Genomic DNA, 23,504 nt, shown 5'->3' on the forward strand with positions numbered 1-23,504 from the left:
TCCTCTCGGAAAAAAATCATATACACACCTCCACAAGTGAAGAAAGCATTTCAGATACAGGGGAACCTTGGTCTTTGTACGCCCCGGTTTTCGTAGGATTCGGTTATCGATTAAAATTGCTGCCACAAGTACTGTAAGTCTCGGTTTTCGTAGACTGTCTCGGTTATCATACGGCCAAACAGTGCCCAAACAAAGTATCCACGCATTGGTGATTCAGTCTCTGCGAAGAATGGATTGTGGTTGTTTTAGAGTTGGGACACAATAGACATATATTTTAATCATCTTTTTATGTGTGTGTGTGTGTGTGTGTGTGTGTGTGTGTGTAGTTTATTTGTTCATAGAACGCACACACAAAGATGGACAACTCTATATCTGTCTCTTTCCTTCCTTTTTTTTAGGCATTGAAGTGTACTCTGTATTTCTGAGTGTTACAGAAATCTGTGATTTTTATTTTTTTATTTAGTACAGCTGCAAAAAAAAGCTGCCAGAGCTTTAATAAAGGTGGGAAAACGCTACTGAATTCAAGAAAGAAGTTGTGGTAAAGTACAAAGGTAGCGTCTGTTACAGTTGAATTGTATTGCAAAGGTTCTTTAGTTGACACAGGTTGCAGGGGGAACGGTTTAACGGGGACACATGACAGAAAGTGAGCCAGGCCAGTGTGTGTAATGATGATTGTACTTGCTGCGGACAATTTACAATAAAGTTCAAGCGAGCAGGTATACAGCTCTAACCATCCACGCCTTAAAGTTAAGTTTGTAACGTACTAGAATGAAATAGCATCCCGCCCCCTCCCTCACTCCCTCCACTCATCCTTTGTTTGCTGTAAAAGTGATGATAAATGTCCATTTTATTAGTCATTTATATGTATTTGTTTTGTTTTCTGTACGTAAAACAAATTATTATTCTCCATAAAATATGTTTCTGGAACAGATTCATCGGATTTGCCTTATTTCTTATGGGTTAGGTTAGTTTTTTGTACGTTTTGGTATTTATCTGACCTTTTGGAAAGGAATCATGATGAAAAATGAGGTTTCGCAGTTTTTTTTCAAACTGATTTGTGACCTTGGAGTCAAAAGTGAAGGGAGTCTACAAGTTTAGGAGGCTATCTCCGTGGTGCATGTGCTGCAAGAGGAGGTGTTGTGCAGGAAAGCCCCTTTTTTGGCAGATGTTCGGTGACAATGACAGGCAGCTGGAGTGCCAAGAAATAAATGTTGCAGTGAGAAATTCAAGGTTGAGCCACGGAGCTGCAGGTGACACTCAGACGTGGCTGATACTACTGAGTCTTATCTTCTCCGCCTCTGGAATCCATATTTAGAGTACATACGTGGGTCAAAGAAGCCCTGGAGAATGGTTATGTATGATCTAAGCACATAACCAATCGTATCAATTGTACACTTTGCTTCCAATAGAAGGCTGACTCCGATGAGCGCTCTCAAACTCACTCTTCCACTCACTCCTACACCCACACGTCCTTGCTCACTACCTAACATGGTCATGTTCCAAAGAACACGTGCAAGGATTAAAATGGGAATCAAGGATTCTGGATGTTTCTATCTTGTCAGTTCCACCGTGAAATTGAAGACCAGCTAGTCAGAAAACTTTAGAATAGATGGTAGGACGAAATTAGCTGATATTATCCATCAGTACATGTACAGTAAGCACCACCAAAAAGATGCAAGGAAGCCATATGCCCATCAAAATGTATATTTTGACACACTGATAATGCAAGATGATCAATAATAAAATGAAATCCGAGTCACAGCACACCATGGTGCTAACTATGGTGCATTCAAGGACTGCTGAACAAAGCGCGAAATTTCCATGCTTGATCAGAAAACCTCATCAGTGAAGCATAAAGACATCAACAAATTGTGGGCTTTCTAACAATGGTACATGTATGATGTACCTTTTACCTGCATTATGACATATTAAATAAATATTACCAACTTTTGGTGACTGAGATGTGTTTTCTGCGGGAAAAATTGCCTGTTTTCGGAGAAAAAAAAATTAAATCACATGTTTTGACCAAAAATCTGCAAATTTGTGACATGCGGGGAGCCGCTGCACAACGATATAAACACACTGAGTGTGTTTGATAAATGGAAGCATCCAACTATTCTTTTTTCACAGAACATCTGACGTACAGATACAGTGGAACCTCGGTTAGCATCATTAATCTGTACTAGAGGGTCCGACTCTAACCGAAACATACTGTAAACGAGTCAAGTTAGAGTAATTATAGTTTTACATGCAGGAAACACTTCGAAAAGGCATATCAATGACAAATGAAAGGGATAAATGAACATTTAACGTGAGTGTTGACAAGGACTGTGACATGGCAGCAAGATCCACTCGGACACCACCTGTTTTACTCTCTTGAATTCAATAGTGTTTATCAAAATGCTGACACTTGCAACTTTCATTGGCTCCATTTTGGTTTATTTTGCAGTCGTGACCAAAAGAAAGGTAGAGACTTGTGGCATAACTGTGTTAGTTAGCAAAGAACTACAAAGTCAACCGCCAGTGACCTCATAAATGGACGACGGAGCTGACTATCGGTTCCTGTTTCCATGTATTAGCAAGCTAATAAGCTGCTAACAAGGATGTTTCGTGATAAAAACACGGTTGGACTCACACAGTGTATTAATAACATGACAAGAGGTGCGCTATAATGTACGCTTACCAGAAAATGTAGGCAAACTGAGGCAAAAGATTGGCGTAAATTTTCAGTGTTAACCGAAAGCATCCGCAAACTGAGGTTCCACTGTATAGAGATTGTGTTTTAGCCGCAGATGGTGTCGCGGTTCACTCGGCTTACTTCCGTGCAGCCAACGTGGGTTCAGTTAACAAAATGTAATAAACAACATAGCCTTGGTGAATATAAACAGAGTCTTGTGATAGGATCCATACTACTGATATGACACCATTTCATATTCTGAACATGCTGTACTCAGTAGTCATTTCCACATTGAAAAAGATGAATTTAAAAAAATCACAGCACTGTCGGTTTAGGGGGGAACACATCTTGTACTCTTGAATGGTAGCTTTTGTGGTTGCTATTTTGCTGTGTGACACAAACGTGGTCTGACAAGATGAAAATGTCGCCATAACCGGATGCACTGCGGGGTGGATCTTAAACTCAAACTTTAAGCCAAAGGGGTGTTTACTCAGCAAGCAAGCGATACCGCACAAAAGGAGTGACTGACACATATATTTGAATGTGCTGAAGTGTGATATTACGCCCAGTCACCACCACTCTAGACACAGAACTTTTATTTATTAACTATAAATATCTTGGTTCATCAAGCTACTGTATGCCAGCGGCGTACACTGAGAGGCAGAACAATTCAATGTTTTTCCACTAAATGGCAAACAGGGACATAATTAGCCTGATTATCCACCTGTTGCCATTCATACAAGTCACTTTTTGTGACATTTTTGTTTGGTGGTGTGATTTGTTTAATGTAAAATGTGTGCTTTGGCTCAATAAAGTCAAGAAACACTGGGTTAGGCACTGTTTTGAGTGTGGAAATTGTATAAGGTGACCAGTCAGCTGGGATAGGCTCCAGCATACCCCCGTGACCCTAGTCAGGACAAGCGGCATAGAGAATGAATGAATGAATGAATTCTATGAGGTAGTATTGTTTGACTGTTAGGATTACACAGAAACTACACGGACAAATTCCATAAAGGCACATGAAGAACCCATTAAGATATGGCGCAAACCTTTCTTCCCACCCCACTATGGAAATGTTGGCGTCCCATGTGTCTCGTCCCAACATGTTGCACCATTGTCCACGAAAAAGACAGCACCCATAGAATGTGCATTTGGCCATTTGTACATTTTTACTTGATCCTCCTTAGACTAGGAAGTGTCAGATGGACAAACACAAATGTGGAACGCCACCTTTTTTTTTTTTTTTTTTTTTACCCTTGGTGGAGGAGTGCTGTCAACTGAGCACCTATCTATCTAGTCACTAACTGCATTCCTACCAGGAATGGCATTGCACAGTAGAAGTCCCTTTTAGCCTCTCGGGGCTGCTTGCAGAAAGCTCCAAGAATTTCCCTGAGCCATCTCAACGAGGCGTTTGGGGATGCTTATGTAGCCTCTGGGGGATCAGAGAAGTGAAAAGCTGCCAGCGAGCTGCAGTGAGCTCAGACTCTCTGAAATGCTGTCCATGATAACCACCTCGGTCACACACGCTGGTGACTTCCACCTCAAAAGTCAAACACAATGTGTTCCATGATGCTGGTTGACTTCCAAGCATTTTTTTACATAAAAAAACGAATGTTTTACATGTTAAAATCTTTCATTGTTTTGTACTTATGAAGATAAGTTTAGTTAATCACTGTATGGGAAAGGTCACAGATGTGGACTCAAGTCACAATTTCAATGACAATATCATCAAATACTTGCAACTTGGACTTGGACATCAATGACTCCCGACTTTAGTCTGATGACTGAGACTTTCAGTGTTCCGTAAGATGTGCCCCCATTGAAAGCAGGCAACTAACATGACCATTGTTAGCTTATTTCCAGCAAGACAACTCATTTCCCCACAGAATCTGCCACATCCAATGCATCCATTAACGTCCAATCGGGTGAAGAACAAACAAGGGTGTGGCTTACATTTCTGTGCGCGCCAGACTGCTGGAGCATGGTAGAATGTTATTCACATGCACACACAAAGTTAATTCGGTAAAATAAATATCTCTTTAGCGTCTTCAGAAGTTTATTTGTTGTTGTACTGGTTTGCACTGACTAAATCCTGAATTCTATGGCAGCTTGACTTTAATAGTAATAAAACAATTGAAAATGCATTCATTGTATAGTATATTGTATTATATAGATTGTTACATTGGTAAAATGGTACTAAACAGTGCTTGTGACTTGTAAGGACACGAAAATTTCAAGCGTAGACTTGAGACGAGACTCGATCTGTCTTGCCTTGTTTTGAGACTAGACTTGGACTTGCGAAACGCTTCCTCCCACTTCTGCTAAAAGTATAAAAAAAAAAAAAACTAAAGTGAAATAAAACTACTCACCATTTGAAAGACGCCTGACGGAGAAGGAACAAGAAGGTGTTTTGCAGAGTGATGCTGTCACGTCACGGCCCTTAATCAGTATTGCTGTAATTAATTAGTATTGTGCTTGTCCACAGGTGGCGTGACAACACTGCTTGAGATTTGTGGTTTCTTTGTTGTCATAAAGTGCACTTTAGCTGTGAAATAGAAAATACGCTTAGCCATTATGTTGTCAGCTACATGCTATTTACGCATCTACTGTGTAATTTCATACCATGAATGCCTTTTATTGACACTGAATTCATTATTTTGCTATTAGTGTACTGAGCCAGACCTTTTCCATCGCCGCAATTACGTTCCATTTCCGGTTATATGTTTATTGTACGTTTCCTCTTTGCCATCACTGGTACGCTTTTGTGGCGGCATCACAAAAAATCCCCCAGAAAAAAATCCTCCAGATTTTGCCTGTGCTGAAGTCTGTTGACGGATGTAACGTCATGTATGACTATTGTTGATATTGTTCCAAGCAAGTCCAAATTAGACGGCTTTTGAGGCATTCACTTTAGAAGTTCCACTGCATGAGAAGAGAGGGCGTAGATGACGTCATCGTCTAATTTGCATAACTTCCTATGACACATGTGCATGTCGTTTTTTTGGCCAATGCGGGAGAGACAAACACTGAGCCGGAAATATGAAAAGCAAAACAAATGTTTAGAAATAAAAATAAACTTTCTTTTTTTTTTTTTTATGTCACAAGCAAGACGAATTGCATGCAAGTGCTTTTTAGATGGCGGGAGGGCCCTCACACGGACCCACTGCTCGTTGAGTAGAGCGATACTTGCTTTCATCTTAGTCTCAAAAAGTGTCCAATAAGGCCAAAAAAAGCCATGATAATTGTCGCTAGAGGGGTCTGAATACCCGCGACGTTAGCAACACTGATGTCTTCTTATTCTCTGGCAGACCAGGAGCGAATGAGGTGTTAAGAAGCAGAGTTACGATCACATGTACTGTACGGAGTTGTAACAACAAGTGACCTTCACAGACAGTCCCATCATAATGTGTTTATGAGCGAGGGCTAACTTTACGACTAAGCAATGATCAATATATTGGAGGGAAACCGGGTACGCGTCACACAATATTAATGTGAGGACCCTTGAGGTACTAAGCTGTATAGAAATTGGCGGTAGAATTCCCTTTGTGTATCAATAGTGTATGATACATTGCCATATTGATGTTGTCCTGCAGTGCATAAACACTACATTTTTTCTTTTTTCATGGGGATGAGCGGGTGATGCATTATTATATTACGAGTGACTTAGCTAAGACACCCACTCACAGCAATCCAAAAAGCCTGAAGCCCTCTCAGACAGCAGGAGGCAGGATTTCGCTATGACTCCAGTAGCCGTTTAACTCCGTTGCTAATTTGGATATACAGTAGGCATATGTGGTGAACCGTCATTAGGTCACATGAGACTTTGAGCTGCCAGAAGCAACACATGACATAGTTCAGTAGGTGGCCAGCATGATGTAGAGTAGTGCCCCCCAACTATCCTCTTCATCTCCCTGACCACATCTCACTGTTATGCCCTCTCACTTCTCTCATCATCATAAATTCATTCCGTCAATGAAAAACAAGTCACGATTAATTGAGAGTATAGATTTTTTTGCTCACCCCCGGCCCAGACCAAATCAATAAAAATGATTACATAATGATGAATATTGTTGGGTAAGACAATGCAATGATAAGACAATGTTTAGCTGCCGTAGATATTGCCTCCATCCGCGGCAGAATGATTGATGTTAAGCTGTTTGGCCACATTGTTGAGATAAATATCCCCCTGTTGCCCATCGAGAAGGCTGATTCTGGGGCAATCCCTCCCACCCTGCTAGATTGTGTCACACACACACACAACCCGTATGGACATTGTGAATGAGAATTTTGCCAAGACTGAAGGCTGTGTCTAATCGGACTGTTTCATTGTGAGGATATCACAGCCATCCCTCTGAGGCAACTTGTCGTCTACCTGTTAAATTCACACACTCAAGGCAGCAACGGTTTCACAGAAAATCTTCCTTTTGGAAATAACAAAGCAGAAAAACTGCAAGAGTGCGTCTTACCGTGCAGCGAGCCTATGTTGCGGAGACATTGGAGCACATATGCTGTGTGTCATCACACGATGACTGGGAAGCTGCGGCCAGCCGAGAAGAGGTGCTTCACATCAGAGAACATAGAGGGGGAAAGCAGGGTTTCTCCTGTTTTTCTGTTCTTTTTGTAAAGCCCTCAGAGAAATGAAGCGCAGACAGATGAAGGAAGAAGAGGAGGAGGAAGAGGAGGAGGAGAAGGAGGAGGAAGAGGAGGAGGAGGAGGAGGAGGAGAGGGAAGGCTGAGGAGGCAGCAGTGTGCCGGGCTGGGCTGCTGTGGATCACCTGGAGCACTGTTGGGCTCCGCATTTACTCCTCCACTGCAGCAGTGCGAGCTGCTTGTTTCACAGGCTCCCACACATCACCACAAAACAAGGATGTGGATTCTCCATCCTGACGGATTCAGGATTCTGCAGCTCTGTTGCACCATGCGCTTCATCCCCCATCAGCATGCATGCTGACGTCTCTTCTCACACGGTGCCCTCTCTGAGTTGACGCCATTGCCTGACTTGTACCCCTTGGTCGTAAGGCTTGAGGACATTTTCTCAACGTCTTGGTGGCGTGTGGGCCTGTCCTGACTGGAGTTGTCATGTCACATCCAGCAGAATAAAGCTTCAAACATAGTCTCAAACCATCACTGTCGCTGATATGACGCCACAAAAGAGAATGCCAAAGATTGGCAAAGAAAATGTGTCAATACCGTCACTGTCCAATTCTTAGTATGCAGTTCAGTACAACATTCAGTGACTTTGAAAAGTTAGATTTATACAGTTCTGCTACGAAATCTGCCAAGTAGCTTGTTTGTATTGTGCTTTTATGTATTAATAATCAGTGACTCAGCTTTTGCATTACTCCCAAATAACAAAACATTTTTAAAAAGCGAAAAAAATCTGTTTCGCATTGCCAAGTCAAGCCTGTTCACGGGGAACGCTGCCCTTTGTCACCGATTCTGTTCATAATTTTCGGGGTCAGAATTTCTAGACACAGCCAAGGCAGGTCTAGGGGGTCCAGTTTAGGGAGACTTTGGATCTCATCTCTGCTATTTGCAGATGATGTGGTCCTGATGGCCTCATCAAGCTGAGACCTTCAGCGTTTACTGGGGTGGTTCACTTCAAAACGTCTGGGATGAGACTTAGCATTTCCAAACCTGTGGCCGGAAAAGGGTGGATTGCACCCTTCAGTTCGGCAGTGAGGTCTTGCCCCAAGTGGATGAGTTGAAGTATCTCGGGATCTTGTTCAAGAGTGAGGAAAGGCTGGATTGTGAGGTCGACAGGCAAATCGGCACAGCCTCTGCAGTATTGTTGTCACTGTACCGGATCGTCGAGCTGAGACAGAAGTCAAAGGTCGCTCTTACAGTGGCCTGTGGTCCTGAGATTTAGGCACTGACGAAAGAGCAAGAGCATGGATACAAGCGGCCGAAATGACTTTGTGGCTGAACTCACACTAGATAGGGTGAGGAGCTTGGTTATCCAGGAGGAACTCAGAGTCGAGCCGCTGCTCCTTAGCATTAAGAGGAGTCAGTTGAGGTGACTCAGGCATCTAGTCTTGGACTGTAACAAAAGTGACACTGATTCAAAATCAGAAATATTATGATTGATTGGGATTTAAGTGCAATTTTTGCTAAAATAGACTGAGTCCATTTTATTTTCAATGTTTTTTTGTCTTTTTATGTTTGTTTAATTATGTTGTTTGATTTATTTTTATTTAAGCTCTTGACATTCCAATTACAATGCTTAATACTTTTTATAAATTCAAGTTTATTGCTTTTGACTCGCATTATTATGTCGTACTATCATTACATTAGTGACAAAAATGGTGTCAAAATAATGTTGACAATAATATCGTTTATCGACAGTAATTTGTAGGACAATTATCATCCAGCGAGATTTGTTATCGGTACAGGCCAAGGTATATGCATATAAGTGTGTCATTTGTTCTTGCGTACACAGAAGGTGGGTGTCTTTTACATGACCAATCATTTTCTGAATCATTACTTTAGTCCACCAACACAAAAGTTTTGCCGTCATGCTTTCCTTTCTTTATCAGCCTCTTTTGTGTCCTACGGCACAGCATACTTTTAGGTTAAGAGGCCATTTTAAAATTGAATAAATCCTTTATTAAAAAAAAAAACTGACCATATTGATTTGAGGTCGTGAGTACAACTCATTGGCATTCTGATTGAGTACAAGTAGTACTCAAGAGAAATGTGAATGCTGTTCTTGTGATAGAAAAAAAAAAAAAACGACAAGCAGATCGAAGAAACAAGGACGAACGCAAGGCCAACACAGAAAAATGGGAATAAATTCTTCATGATAAATGACATCAAACCTCTATAACTGAAAATAACTCAACAAAAATGCTCAACTCTTAATGTAGCAACTGATCTGTAACATTCTGTCTATTGGTAAAGTCAATCAGTGAAGAAATAATGATGAATTTAAAGAATACACAAATCAGGTATGCTATTGTTTATGTATTCAAGACTGGATCTTGCTGGGTTTTTCGCAAGTATTTAGTGTTATGTGTACACCTGTGATTGGAGATCACTGTACATACAAATTAGTTCAACACCGTGAGAGCCAGTATCAAAAACAATACAATACTGATAGTAAATACAGTATGTGCCATGTCGGGGGTTGAATCACAGTCACCCGTGTAGAGCAATAGACTCGCTAGTGATGCACCATGCAGACGTTTAGAGGCAGGGGAACTCCAACACATTAAGTAATAGCCACGATCCCCGTAAGCTCGCTGTGACTACAGTCCAGAGTGAAGCGGCATTTACACTTGCACGCATTTTGCCGTGGCAGTATGTGTCATGTATTTATTTATTTATTTATGGCGCGCCTGAAAAGTGTTAAGACTAGTTTGCGCACTGTTTGTGTTGTGTTTACGGATAACGGTGCACATAACGGTGCACATTGGCGCACTGACACCTTGTCAAGTACAGTGTTCCCTCGTGGATAGGTTCCCAAAATAGCCCGCAATAAGTCAAATCCGCGAAGTAGCCAACTTGTTTTTTTTTTTTTTTACAATTATACTCATCATACACCTTATACACTTTTCTCAGACAGGCAATAACATTTTCTCACATTTCTCTCTCTAGTTTAAACACTCTCAGAAAAGTTCAAACTTACGTTTCAATCTTAATGATCAACACAAGAAGGTATTAAGTCACTCGCGCATATTTCACTCCTGTGACCGTGCCTCTGCGTCCTGGCGCCGCTGTACTGTTGTGATTTTGTATCCTTGTTAAAAAATATTCCTGCAGATGAACCAAAGATTCATTCACAAGCTAGCAATCTGGCGATAACACAGGAGACATGGCAGCAAGAAGGAGATTTGTTGGCAATGATCTACAGCCAATCAGGACGCAGAAAACATTGGACGGTGCAGACAGACAAGAGAGGGACGAGATAGACACAATGCAATTATTCTTAAAGGGCCAAAACCACGATAGAATGAGGGAATACTGTACTGAGAATGCGTGAAGAGCAAGGAGGAGGCAAACTAAGAGACATCGACTGTGTGCGAGAGGGAATTTGCTGTCTAGAAGACATTGTTTTGGGAATTATGATTAGTTACTAAGAAAAATTAACAAAACAGATCCAAAAGAATATAGAAATTACTTGAGAATTCCGTCTGATTCCAAGAGGTGAGGGAAAAAATCACAGATTCATATGAACGAGACACGCTTTGATACGCACTCACCGCATTGTTCAGGCATAGGTTGCGGTGCGTTCGCAGTGCGTTCACATTGCGTTCTCGACCAGTTCATGGAAATTATGCGTGCCACAAATTTCTCTGCACACTTTACACATACTTCACACCTGTTTACAACCAATTTCCTCATTGGCACGCACAATTGCGTACCACTATGGGGACAAAATGTGTCCAAGTGTGAACGAGGCTTTATCCAAAAAGAATGAACCAATTTCATGACGCAGTATTTTTTTTAAGGAAAAGCAATACGAAACTCCAGCCAAGTCACAAGTATTCTACTCACAAACAAGTTGCATTTCCTGTCTTACAAGTGTTCAATGCGGCCACCACCTGTAGCACAGGCAACATTGATGTGATAAGAGAATTCCTCCCAGACGTGTATCAGCGTGAGTTGATCGCTGTTATTCGATGTGTAAAGTCATCAAGGTTAGTGGGTAGGGGTGGACCATAAAGGTGATCTTTTACATGTCCCCCACAAAAAAAAAACAAAACACACACATAGTGAAGTCTGGGGATCTCGCAGGCCAAGCACAGAGAGCAAGGCCTTGGGCCCCCTTCCAACCAACGCTACTGGAGGAACAACACCACTTCAGAACTTACAGAGCTCCTCTTTGAAATGGTCACTGAGTCATCCCATGACTATGCTTGAGAACTGAAGCAATGCGTCATGAAATCAGCTCATTCTTTTTGAATAACTGTGTTTTACCAGTACAAGTCCCCTCATATTCTTATACATATTCAGCAATACATCTGACTTACATCACTTCTAGTACATTTCCACCGGTGATTGGCGATACTTGGTCTACGCGGTACTACGATATCCTGTAAGGTAGCGCCCCCCAACTTTTTTTAACCCACGGACCCACGTTCCCACAAGTCCCAGACTTTTTTGTTTATTTTATTTAAAACCTCTTGACATTACAATTATAATGTTAAATACTTAAATTAAAGTTTCTTGCTCTAGATAGTGTACTCTCGCATTATTATGCCATATATTGTCATTATATTAGTGTAAGCATGGTCTCAAAATATTATTGACAATAATATCGTTTATCGCCAATAATTTATCCAACAATTATCATCCAGCAAAATTTGTTATCGTGACAGGTTTAAATAAAGGTAAAAGTGTTGTTCATATATCCATTTCATTTGTTATTTATAATCATTTTTCTTTTTTTCCTGCTTGTAAAACTATATGATTGTCTATAAAATGTATTTTTTAAATATTTTTTGGGTGTCTGGAACTAATTGATTTACATTATATCCTGTGGGAAAAATTACTTTGTTTTTCATGTTTCAGTTTTTGTCTGACCTTCTGTAACGAAAATCGAGATACCACTGTATATAAATTGCTTCAGATTGGAGCGGGTGACTCAAGAAGTCCAACAAAGGAACAAAAAGTGAGGAGGCGATAAAAGGAAACACGGCTGAGCTGGAAAAAAGTGGGTGAGGAAAAAAAAGTGTATACAGTTATTGTGAGATGAAGATGACGAGCCTGGGTGGCTTTTTCGTGATTGTGTGGAATCCATTGAAGACCAAAGCTAAGTACTGCATTATGTCTCCTCTAACTCGCTCCATGCTTCCACTACCTTTTGAAACGTTTCGTGCTTGATAAGCACCTTGACTCACCTTCTCTCCCCCACACTCCACTGGCACACTCGAACAATCTTTAGTCGCCACATTGCGCTGCATTAAAAAAAGGCTATAATTTTAAAATGCTAATTATATTATTATAATTATTGAGACTCAGTGTTTCCCCCTATCTGCTGTGAGCATTTTTTTCCTGAGAAAGCCAGGAAAATCATAAAATGAACTCTCAAGATCATCTCAGATGTGTGGACGGACCAAAAGTCTACCGTCAGCCCATTTGTAAGGTAATAATGGAATGAATTAACATGACAATAAGATATACCGTACACTCAATCATAAACTAAAGAAAGTGCTAAATCAGATATTATACCTCAGATATAATCCAAGACATTATGTTTCTTCACTTGTAACACAGAGAGAATGAACACATATTGTATCTAAAAATTAAAATTCAATGACATTCTGCAGCTGCTTCATTCACGTGAGCATGTCATATTACGCTCAAACATGCCCTCTAGTGGCTGTAAGCAGTAGCCAGGGTTACATGCGAGCAATCTGACTGGGGTGATGCTGTGGTGAAAAGTTAAATATTTATTTACTAATACATTGTCTCGCAGAAGTGAGTACACCCCTCACATTTCACCGAGCATTTTTTAAAAGTATATCTTGTCAAGGGACAATGCTATAGGGATGACACTTTGATGTGCCGTGGTCGTGTTGCCGTGGACAGCTTGTATAGCGGCATGCATTTACCATCAACACAATGGTTGCTGAAATGTGGGTGTGTGCTCACTTTTGTGTAATACTGTAAACGTTGGACAGTAATAGTTCATTACGCCCTGATGAGTTGCAATATTTTGGCCAATTGGTTTGACTCCCATGTTATAAAAGTATGCACGTAATCACATTTCCACCGAGCATTTTTCAGCGTTTGTATTGTAAATGTTCCCAAAAATATCCAATCCAGTCCACTTTATTTATGTAGCATTTTATAAACACAGTTTCCAAAGTGCTAATAAAACAATTTTTAAAAAGTACAAATGAATATCTAAAAGCTATCAAGTCAAATAAATACAAAAACATTTATAACAGTAATAAAAACAATAAATAAAAACAAATAGGTAGACGACCACACAACTCACTCCGAGTTAAACGCCGGAAAATAAAAGTGGGTTTTAAGACGAGACTTAAAAGCATTCAGCTGCGGGGGCCGTTTTTACATGAGGGGGGAGAGAGTGTTCCACAGCTCGGGTAGACAACAGAAAAGGCCACCCGACTCGTGCCACCCCTATTTCTAGGACACCTTTTGTTGGGGGTCCTGTGCTTCCCCATCGATTGGTGAAGGGAGAATTGTCACTTCAGTGGAACAGAAATGGAATAGAATCAGTAGGCAGCATGGATTAAGATCGAGACAGGAATTTATGGCATTCGTGTCGCTTGTTTACTGTCGTCAGGGTACAAGTGGGTGACACAGCTTTCCCATACATTAATTTATTTGAGGTGGCCCGCCACAAACAAATTTGGACCACCACAAATGGATTTGGCACTACCTTTTAGCCCTCATTCATAAACACATTATAACGCACCTGGTCAGCCAGAGAATAACAACACTCACTAGTTGCAAATGTGTTATGGCCAATGATGCAAATCTGACGACTGCCACGAGTATATTGCAATCCTGTGGGAAACACTACATCACTGTCCCAATTGATATCAGCCTGATCAGGCTTTACCGGCCGATGTTTGTGCTGATGTAAGCCAGAATTTTCTGTTCAAAAGGAGGAGGACCCTTGGTGTGTTTTTATAGATGCCTTTCTGGTCTTTATGACCCCTGCTGAGTGTCACCAGTATAATCGGCTATTTAGTATTTCCAACTTCCCTGCAAACCGCAGCAGCCATCACCCCCTTCAAGCTGATGTGAGGTCAGTATCATTGATTCACTGTACTCTTTGTGGGTCACGCTGGGTTTAAGACTTTCCCATCATGCACTGCACTATTTGTCAGGCACTTAAACCCACACATAAAGAGAAGTAGACAGCTCTGTAAATTACAGTCTTGGTTAAACCCTGCACTCTGTTGTTTAATGCATTTTAGCAGCCAACGCAATAATTAAGCACCAACGCGCTAGAGACGAAATGGTATGAACATTGCATGTGATTATTGTGATAAAAATAATTTCGGGGTGCGGGGTCTCGATGATGTCAACGTCTCGTTTCATAACTGGCTATGTTGCACGTGCATGTTATTTTTATGAACGTTGTGAACACACAAAGTAAGAGCAAATCATGAAAAGGAAAACAAATATATTCAGAAATACTAATGGACTTTCTTCTGTCATTTCTTTTTGTGTTTTTTTTATGTCACAAGCAAGACAGAGCTTTAAGCTGAAATGACAAATCCTACTTATTTCTTAAGAGAACACTGCAGTTTTAGATCCAAATGGTTATGCCATCTTTTATTCTGCCAACTACACAGAGAAACAAAATCATTCTTACCATCTATCAGTGACATCATGTTCATGGGGATGGTGACAAGAGGTGTGGACTCGAGTCATACGACTTTGACTCCAGTCACAATTTTGATGACTTTGGACTTGACAATGTCATCAAAGACTTGCAAGTCGATTTGGACTTTGACATCAATGACTCGGGACTTTCGTCTGATAATTTGAAAACACTTCTACTCAACTTTCACTCAAAAAAAATGTGTCTCCATTCAAAGTATTCAACTTACGTGACCATTGCTCTATCATTTCCAGTACGTAACGCCGCATTTCAGAAAAAGAACGTCATACTAACAGTAAAATGTGGTGGTGGTAGTGTGACGGTCTGGGGCTGTTTAGCTGCTTCAGGACCTGAAAGACTTGCTGTGATAAATGGAACCATGAATTATGCTGTCTACCAAAAAATCCTGAAGGAGAACGTCCGGCCATCTGTTGGTGACCTCAAGCTGAAACCAACTTGGGTTCTGCAGCAGGACAATGATCCAAAACACACCAGCAAGTCCACCTCTGAATGGCTGAAGAAAAACAAAATGAAGACTTTGGAGGGACCTAGTTAAAGTCCTGACCTGAATCCTACTGAGATGCTGTGGCATGACCTTAAAAAGGCGCCTCATGCTGGAAAACCCTCCAATGTGGCTGAATTACAACAATTCTGCAAAAATGAGTGAGCCAAAATTCCTCCACAGCGCTGTAAGAGACTCATTGCAAGTTATCGCAAACGCTTGATTGCAGTTGTTGCTGCTAAGTGTGGCCCAACCAGTTATTATGTTATTTAGCTATTTCACAGAGGGCCATGGAGGTTTGGAGTTTTTTCTCCCTCAATAATAAAAAGTTTCATTTAAAAACTGCATTTTGTGTTCAGCTGTCTTGTCATTTAAATTTGTTTGATGATCTGAAACATTTAAGTGTGACAAAAATGCAAAAAAATAAGAAATCAGGAAGGGGGCCAACATTTTTTTACGCCACTGTATGATGACAAAACTGGTCAGACAAAAACAAATATTGTAATTTCCGATGTGTTAGCTTTTTTCTCATGCTTTGAGCACTGTGGCTTATACAGTAATGCGGCTAAAATTGCATGAGTGAAGTGGAAGCTAATATCACAATTGGAAGTCTTATGCAGAGATCTCTGACACATCTTAAGTAAATTTGATCAAGTGTAAAATTACTACAGCTTCTGTTTAGACTGCTCAGACTGCAGCAGATGATTAAAGAAAAAGGCTCTCACGTGTCATCATCAGAGGTATCGAGTGATGCTGGGAACATCAAGTGGAGGTAGGATTGCAAGGTTTATAGTGTGTCAAAAAAGTCCACTATCACCAAAGGGTTTCGAATGGCTGGGCTACTGTGTGATGAAGAGGACAGCTCGAGACAAAAGTGACACAGAGAGCGACAATGAAAGAGAGAGACAGAGACTGACAAAGTGTGTGATGAAGGAATTATGAGGTTGTTCAATTCTGACAATGAAGAACACGACGTTAGTGGTTTTAGGTCCCAGGAGGAGGATGAAGACGGTGATGAATGACTTTTCTGGTAGGCTACTGTTTAACTAGCCACGTTACACGCACTGTTCGGCGCTGTTTGGAAAAAAAGATATTTATTTAATCAAAAGTTAAACAAATCTTTCTGTGTAACATCCTTCTGGATACTAAATATCCCATGTTACAACGTGGATATCTGCGGCTTATAGACCGGTGCAACCTCTTATGTACGAATCATATTTTCTCTTTTTAATTTAGTGGGTGCGGTTTATATACCGGTGTGCTCTATAGTCCGAAAATTAGGGTATATCATCAATTGATATTCTTTTGTTAATGTGGATTAATATCTTTCTTGGGCAGTCATGGACAGTCGTCTCACAGCATGGCCAGTGAATGAAAAGCCCTCGGTTGACTCCCTTTCACCGCCATCAAGATGCTATAGGCTTCTCCTTTACCTTTACTCACAGGTAAGGTGCAAATGTCCCACTTTCTGTCGTCGTAAATTGTAACCCAATGACAATCATTTTAAATCTTGCTCACAACATGCTAGACTTATAGCACAAACACACACACACACACACACATACATCTTACCTGAATTCTTGTCAAAGAAAAGACAGCAGTGGGTCTTCAGTAACCATGGCAACACCTGTGACACATGATGAAGATATGTGTGACAGCTAATAGTACAATACAGCTGAGTCACTCCAGTGCAAACATTTGCTAAACGAGAGGCACCTTGGGAACAATGGGAGGTCCATTCAAACTGCTTGAACTGTAGCCCCCCCCCCCCCCCCCCCCCCCCCCACACACACACACACACACACACACACGTACAGACACCATATTCTTCAACGTACACTGTTAGAGGGAGCGACCCACTCACATTGTTTTGCAGACGTGTGCACGACAACAACAATAACAACAACGTGCTTAAGCTGTGCGCGCGTGCACGTCATCGTACGTCACCTTCTTCATGGCTGGTATGTTCTTCCACGGCGAAGGTCACTTCTTGCCTGGGATAACTTCTGATACAGAGCGACGATCATGTCTCCGTGATGAGGTCAGTAATCCCCGCGGCGGGAAACATGTGCGTGGTCCCCCTCGATGATGGAGCCACCGTGGAGGAGCCGGGAAGAGTAGTCCCAAACCATCTGCAGACCTTCTGGAGTCCAGTACTCGTCCAGATGTGGCATTCGGGTCTCTAACAGTGAGACGTTTGACGCCATTTCCCCCCCTCCAAAGTCTGCAACCACACTTGATGTTGATGCAGACTCACTTGCAGGACACAACTTCTTAGCTACTACTATAAATAGAAAAGTCTGGTTCTTCCTCCTCCTCGCCTCAGTACAGGAAGTGGTCCTTATGCGGTTACGTTTGACTTGCAATGCACCCAATTCATGCTGTGATAAATATGCAATCTAATACGAGAGCTTTATCCAAAAAATGCAGTTTTAGGTCACACTTTTAATAGTTATGTATTGCATTTATTTTTAAACACATATGTATGTTAAAATGTGTTTCCAAGAACGGTATATAACTGCAAGATAAAGGTAAGTAACATTTTAGAACCAACGTTTAATGTGATGCACTCGACATGATATTGTTAATACAGATCATGCCTTTAAAAATGCGTATTTTTTGAAGCAGCTTTTGAATTGGATTTAATGTGATTGTATGCCATGAAGCGACTGGGGATGGTGGATGTGTCTGAACTGATTAAACATTTCGATTTCCATACCTACCCATACCTAGCGATTTTAAATACATGTGCACATTGAATAAAACAAAAATACTACTTAGAATGGTGGAAATAGCCGAAGCATTAGTTCTTGCGATTGGTCACTAGATGGCGATATTTAGATGCCTTTGCGTCCTTCCCCTGTCCAAGGTACTGACTGACAATCACAAATAATCATTGAATTAAAGTAAACATGATTGTAAAATTAGCCACACTAAAAACTCAGAAGTGACACAACCAAAGCCTCAATCGTTTTGTACTATTTTTTTTTTTTGTTAAGTGTAATTCCACGTGTCGAGGTGTTGCAAACGTTGGACACTAGATGGAAACATTAGAACTGAAATAATCTTAGCAGGTTTGAAAACGCTTTTTTCTCTTCTTTCAAGATGTTGATCCTTTTGCCACATGATTTTTAACATTTTTTTTGGTAACGTTATATAATCTGATCTAAAGGTATGCTTTTTTTGTTGTTTTTTATGCTTACTTTGTTTGCTTCATTTAATTAAAGTGTGATAGTCAGGACTAAGTCATTATATTATAGTATATATATAGTATATATTAATAGTCAACATTTGTGATATTCTGCCTTTTGTGGAACTGACTTTCTCCAGGTTTCTGATTGGCTCAAAAGGCCCCACAGTCCTCATTATTACGGTGCAACATGCTGTCTTCATGCAGACAAATTGTATTGCCATAATTTGGGGGGAAAATTCCAGTAATTGAAATTAAAGTACTAACTTTTCAAATGTTTTTATTGTAAACTTCATTAGATACAAATGCAGTGTTTTTTGTATTGGTTTCCATTGCGCGTGTTGCACGAATATGCAGTATGAGTACACTAACTAAAATGTTTTACGATATTAGAAATGTGAATAATTAAACATATACGATATGTCCACGTGAACATAAGATATTGCACCACTTTTCATGTTCTTCATGTGCGTCTGCTGCGCCAACACTTAAGTTCCTCCCTCCTTTTGTCGCATTGTCTTTAAAGGAGAAGAAGAAGATGCAGCTGCAGGGAACTGACGTTAACTTCTCGATGGCGCCTCCACCTCCAAAGCTTTGTGCACATTTGAGGAACAATGCGCGTCATCAACACTGCTCGACGTGTGCGTGCCTGATTTCGGAGTGGGCGGAGCAAAACCTGCAGACTTTTGGACGCTTGGCCGGAAGACGTGCAGCTGTGGCAGGTATGCATGCATGCATGCGTGCACGCAGGCAGGCAGGCAGGCATGGTAGTCTTATGTGGTTCGGGGGACACGCGTCCTTCAAAACTCCATTCACAAAACGACGAGTTTTGGGTCGCAGGACAGAGCACGCTGTAGCTTGATGGAAGGCAGCGCTAGCTGTCTGCAGAGGTTCAAGTCAATGTGGAAAATAAGTGCAGCATGTATTGCGTCATTGCATTTGATCCATGTGATCATGTTTAATGTGTCATAGTCGTAGAAACTGGGACTTAATTGGACTGTTGATGGTCAACTTTACAATTCTGTAGATTGTAGACTGTAGATGTCAATGAATCATAGCTTGTTAAGCGTTTCTGGGTGTTAAAATGTATCATAGTTTCTCATTTCGTAGCAGCTTAGTTCCAGGTGGCACTGCTATATAGTCAATAACTAAAGGTATGCACCGTATTTAAACTTTTATAACATGTTTTGCTGTTTCAAAATGGCAGTCAATATGTACTGTTTTTTTACGATGACGTGTTCAAACTGTCCTAATGTGATATTGTTTGTGAATATTTTTTATTTTAGATTGGCTCCCTCCTGTGCAGACATAGTCATCAATCTCTGCATCATCATGGGGAATACCAACGGCCACTCCTCAGGAGGTACGCCAACTCCACTAAAATGACACAATTTTTGGACACAGCCACTATGACCAGACCTATGGTCGTAATGAAACGAGACTAAACTGTTTACATTAAGGGATGACTATATGCAAAACATGCAGCAAATTGTATATAAAACATAGAACATATAAATACATATCCATGCACATCTCAATGCACAGAATAATCATCAAACTTACTTATTTGTTCATATAACACACACAGAGCAATGAACAACTTCATGCTCCGTCTCCTTTCTGCTCCATTCTCCTTGCACAGTGAGGCGTTCAGGTGTAATTGTGCTAAGCGCTAATTGTTTTTCATTTTTATTCACGTACCCCACTTTGGGAACCAAGGCCCCAGAATTCAACTAATGAACTGCACATTCTTAACATTTGAGAAAAAGTTATTTTGGACATTAAACTTTCTCTCAAAAGTACAAAAAATATATATATATACGATGTCTTTATTGTGTCATTAGCAAAAATGATTGCTAAAAATATGTTTTGGTGCTTCTACTGTATTGCCAAATAGTGCGTCTAACAAACTAGTCCACGGAATGGAGTACCCAAACAAAACATCCACACGTTGGTGACTCAGTTTCTGTGAAGAATGGATGGCGATTCTTTTTTTGGTTAGGACACTACAGACAGACTCTCACCTTTATTGTGTGTGTGGTTTATTTGAACGAACAACCCTGTTTCTGTCTTCTTTCGTCCCCATAAGCAGTGTGTGCCGTGCACTGATGAGGCATTCAAGAGCACTGCACAATTTCCGAGTGTTAGAGGGATCTATCCTTTATTTTGTTATTAAACACGGCTGCAAAAAAAAAAGTTGCAGGTGCAGATAAAGTTGCAGATAAAGAAGGTGAGAAACACGATTGAATTCAAAAAAGACGTTATAAAGTACAAAGGTAGTGTGTGTTACTACAGGATTGTAATGTAAAGGTTCCTTAGTTAAGGAGGAGTGGTTTAACAGACACATAAGTGATTGTGAGCCGGGCCGGTACGTGTAATGACGATCGTACCTGCTACTGAAGTTGACAATAAAGTCCACGTGAGAAAGCATACAGCTCTAACCGTCCACTCTTTCAAGTTAAAGTTGTCACGGACTAGAATGAAATAGCGTCCGCGTGGCTCTTCCTTCCCACTCTCTTCTCCTTCCTCCTTATGGCCATCTTCAGTAGAAATGAAGAAGAAAGAAGTAAAAATGATGTTAAATGTCCATTTATCCATTTCATTCATCATGTGTCTGTATTCCGCCTTGTTTTCTGCACGTAAAACTGGATTGGATTTACATGAATTGTTATGGGGAGGAAAAATGATTCAGTTTTCATAGGTTTAGGTTTTTTGTTTAATCTGTTGGAACGGATGAATGATGAAAACCGGGGTTCCACTGTATCTTTATTTTGGGCCTCACTCAAGCTCATTTTAAACTCTGTTTCTCTGTGGAGCAAGTGAGCCTGTGGGGAAAGAAACTATCTGATATTGCTGACAGAAGATAAATGATGAGTCTGCAGCTCCTGTAGTACAGCACAAGGGCAAGGAGTGGAAGCATGGAGCCCACTGCCCTGCATGCGTGTGTGTGTGCCAGCTCAGATATTGGCATTAAGAGTGTTTCTGCTGCATCAGGGTAGTGCACAAAGGGAGAGGACACAGTGCTGCATTGAGCAAAAGCAGTGACTCGGAACTTTTATTTAACCATCTCTCTTTCAGGATCTCCTTTAGATTTATTCCAAACTGCTCCTACGACACCATCAGAGGCAGATCTGTCCGCCTTGGCTTTATCCGTCTGCTCCTCCTCCAGCAAGACGCAGACACCCTCAATAGACATGGCGGCGCACGCTTCTCTCGCCACCACCTTTGCAGTTACAGACTGGGCACAGAAGCTGTCTCCTCCTTCCGAGTGGGCAGTCATAAGCGTAGACAGCGTCGTGTCTCCAGAGACAAACATAAGTGATGAAGTAGCGGGACACGAAGAGGCGAGGGCGGTGAGTCTGCCCAGCCTGTCATCAGTACCTGCGTCCAGGGCGTGGCCTTCGGAGCAGAGTTGGCAGGAGAGGGACAGCGGGTTGGAGCCTCAGGCTGCAGCGGAGACGTCTGCAGAGGATCTGTCCCTGAGCTTCCATGGCCTGGTGGAGCGGTACAAGACCTCACTGGGCATCAGCCCCAGCACTTCTATGGGAGCTGAAGGTCGGCCTTCTCTTTTTTTATCTTGGGTTTTCATTGGCGCAGGAATGCTTGTGCACAACTTTGTGTGTAAATATTATAAAAGTACAGGAAAATATTTGAATGGGTGAATATAAAGTGTTTCTTTTAGTTGTATCGACAGGCAGCCATTAGCGTAGAGAATCATTTAGAACACTGATGATGAATCACTTTTTCACGCTTGTGTATGTCTTTGGTGTTCCTTGCGTGATCTGTCAGAACTGCTCAGACATTTCATAGCCGAGAGAGACAGACTCACCGACGAGGTAAACAGCCTGCGAGAGATGCTGAAGGTGAGTCCAACCTGTATTTGTCCAAGTTAAACGTTGTTAAAATGGCATTTTATTTGGTAAACACTAAATGGTGCTTATGACTTGTAAGGATTCAAAATGTTAAGCCAGTGACTTCCGACTTAACTCGACCTGTCTTGCCTTGACTTGAGACCTGACTCGAGACTTTTACAACAACTAAACATCTAATGTCTTAATTGGACTTGCTTCGGGGCTCGGGCTGGGCAATATATCTATTATTAATATATCAATATGTACTTTAAGCAAGATTTCAAAACAACAATATCACCCATATCGATATAGACTGGATTTGCCAGTATCTCCCACATCCCTGCATGCAGGAGGAAGGACCGAGCAGAAGGCCGGCAGCTCAGTTGAAGCAACGGCGTCTGCGGTGGAAGAACTAGCCGGCAACCAAAAAGCAGTAGCTCAGTAATGTGAAGGTACTTCGCATTCAGAGCATTAAAACATATTTTTCACCACCTTAAAACTCACAAACTCGAATACAAAGAATTTGTGAAGCTGCGCGCCGGCTGCACGACTCCTGCCACGACACAAAGCTCATTTGCTTGCTTCTTTTTCCTGTTGCGTTCCTCATGAAAGCAAAAGCAAAGTGGTGTGCTATTATAAACAGGTGTCCTATCACATTGCTACGATATGTAAAAATATCGGGATATGCATCGTATATCGATATTCAAGCTAAATATGTTGGGATATGAGTTTTGGTCCATATCGTCCAGCCTTACGGGCTAAGATCCAGATCAAGCTGTGGTAGTGGTTGTGACCACTTTGCACCGCCACCTACAGGACTGGAGTGATTTCACAATCAAATGAGACTTCATAAAAGGCATCATTTTGGATACACCTCTTGCATCAGATCTCATTAGATTGCAAAATGTATCCTAAAGAACTGTTTTGCTATTAAAAACTTGATACACGAAGGGCTATTTTCTTTGTGCTCTGTGGCA

General features: G+C 41.2%; 2 protein-coding genes across 13 annotated transcripts in view; one reads left to right on the forward strand and one right to left on the reverse strand.

Annotated features, from left to right (window-relative positions):
* LOC129172721 (disks large-associated protein 2) overlaps window positions 1-7,535 on the reverse strand; it is a 73,916-nt gene extending 66,381 nt beyond the window's left edge. For 2 of the 5 annotated variants that reach the window (XM_054762743.1, XM_054762740.1), the window contains exon 1: window positions 7,144-7,535. The gene's annotated coding sequence lies outside the window, so the exon portion shown is untranslated. The remainder of the gene's footprint in view (window positions 1-7,143) is intronic. The other 3 variants (XM_054762741.1, XM_054762739.1, XM_054762744.1) reach the window with 2 other exon arrangements.
* The window catches only part of LOC129172722 (cytospin-B-like), a 95,462-nt gene that overhangs the window by 66,348 nt on the left and 5,610 nt on the right, over window positions 1-23,504 (forward strand). For 7 of the 8 annotated variants that reach the window (XM_054762748.1, XM_054762753.1, XM_054762751.1 and 4 more), the window contains 4 exons: window positions 19,203-19,398; window positions 19,963-20,039; window positions 21,755-22,231; window positions 22,466-22,539. In XM_054762748.1, the coding sequence (XP_054618723.1) occupies window positions 20,009-20,039; window positions 21,755-22,231; window positions 22,466-22,539 (582 nt within the window). In that variant the 5' untranslated portion in view covers window positions 19,203-19,398; window positions 19,963-20,008. Of the gene's footprint in view, window positions 1-17,343; window positions 17,448-19,202; window positions 19,399-19,962; window positions 20,040-21,754; window positions 22,232-22,465; window positions 22,540-23,504 lie in introns of those variants that run through there. The other variant, XM_054762749.1, reaches the window with a different exon arrangement.

Source organism: Dunckerocampus dactyliophorus, chromosome 19, assembly GCF_027744805.1.
Source record: "Dunckerocampus dactyliophorus isolate RoL2022-P2 chromosome 19, RoL_Ddac_1.1, whole genome shotgun sequence".
Lineage (NCBI taxonomy): Eukaryota > Metazoa > Chordata > Actinopteri > Syngnathiformes > Syngnathidae > Dunckerocampus > Dunckerocampus dactyliophorus.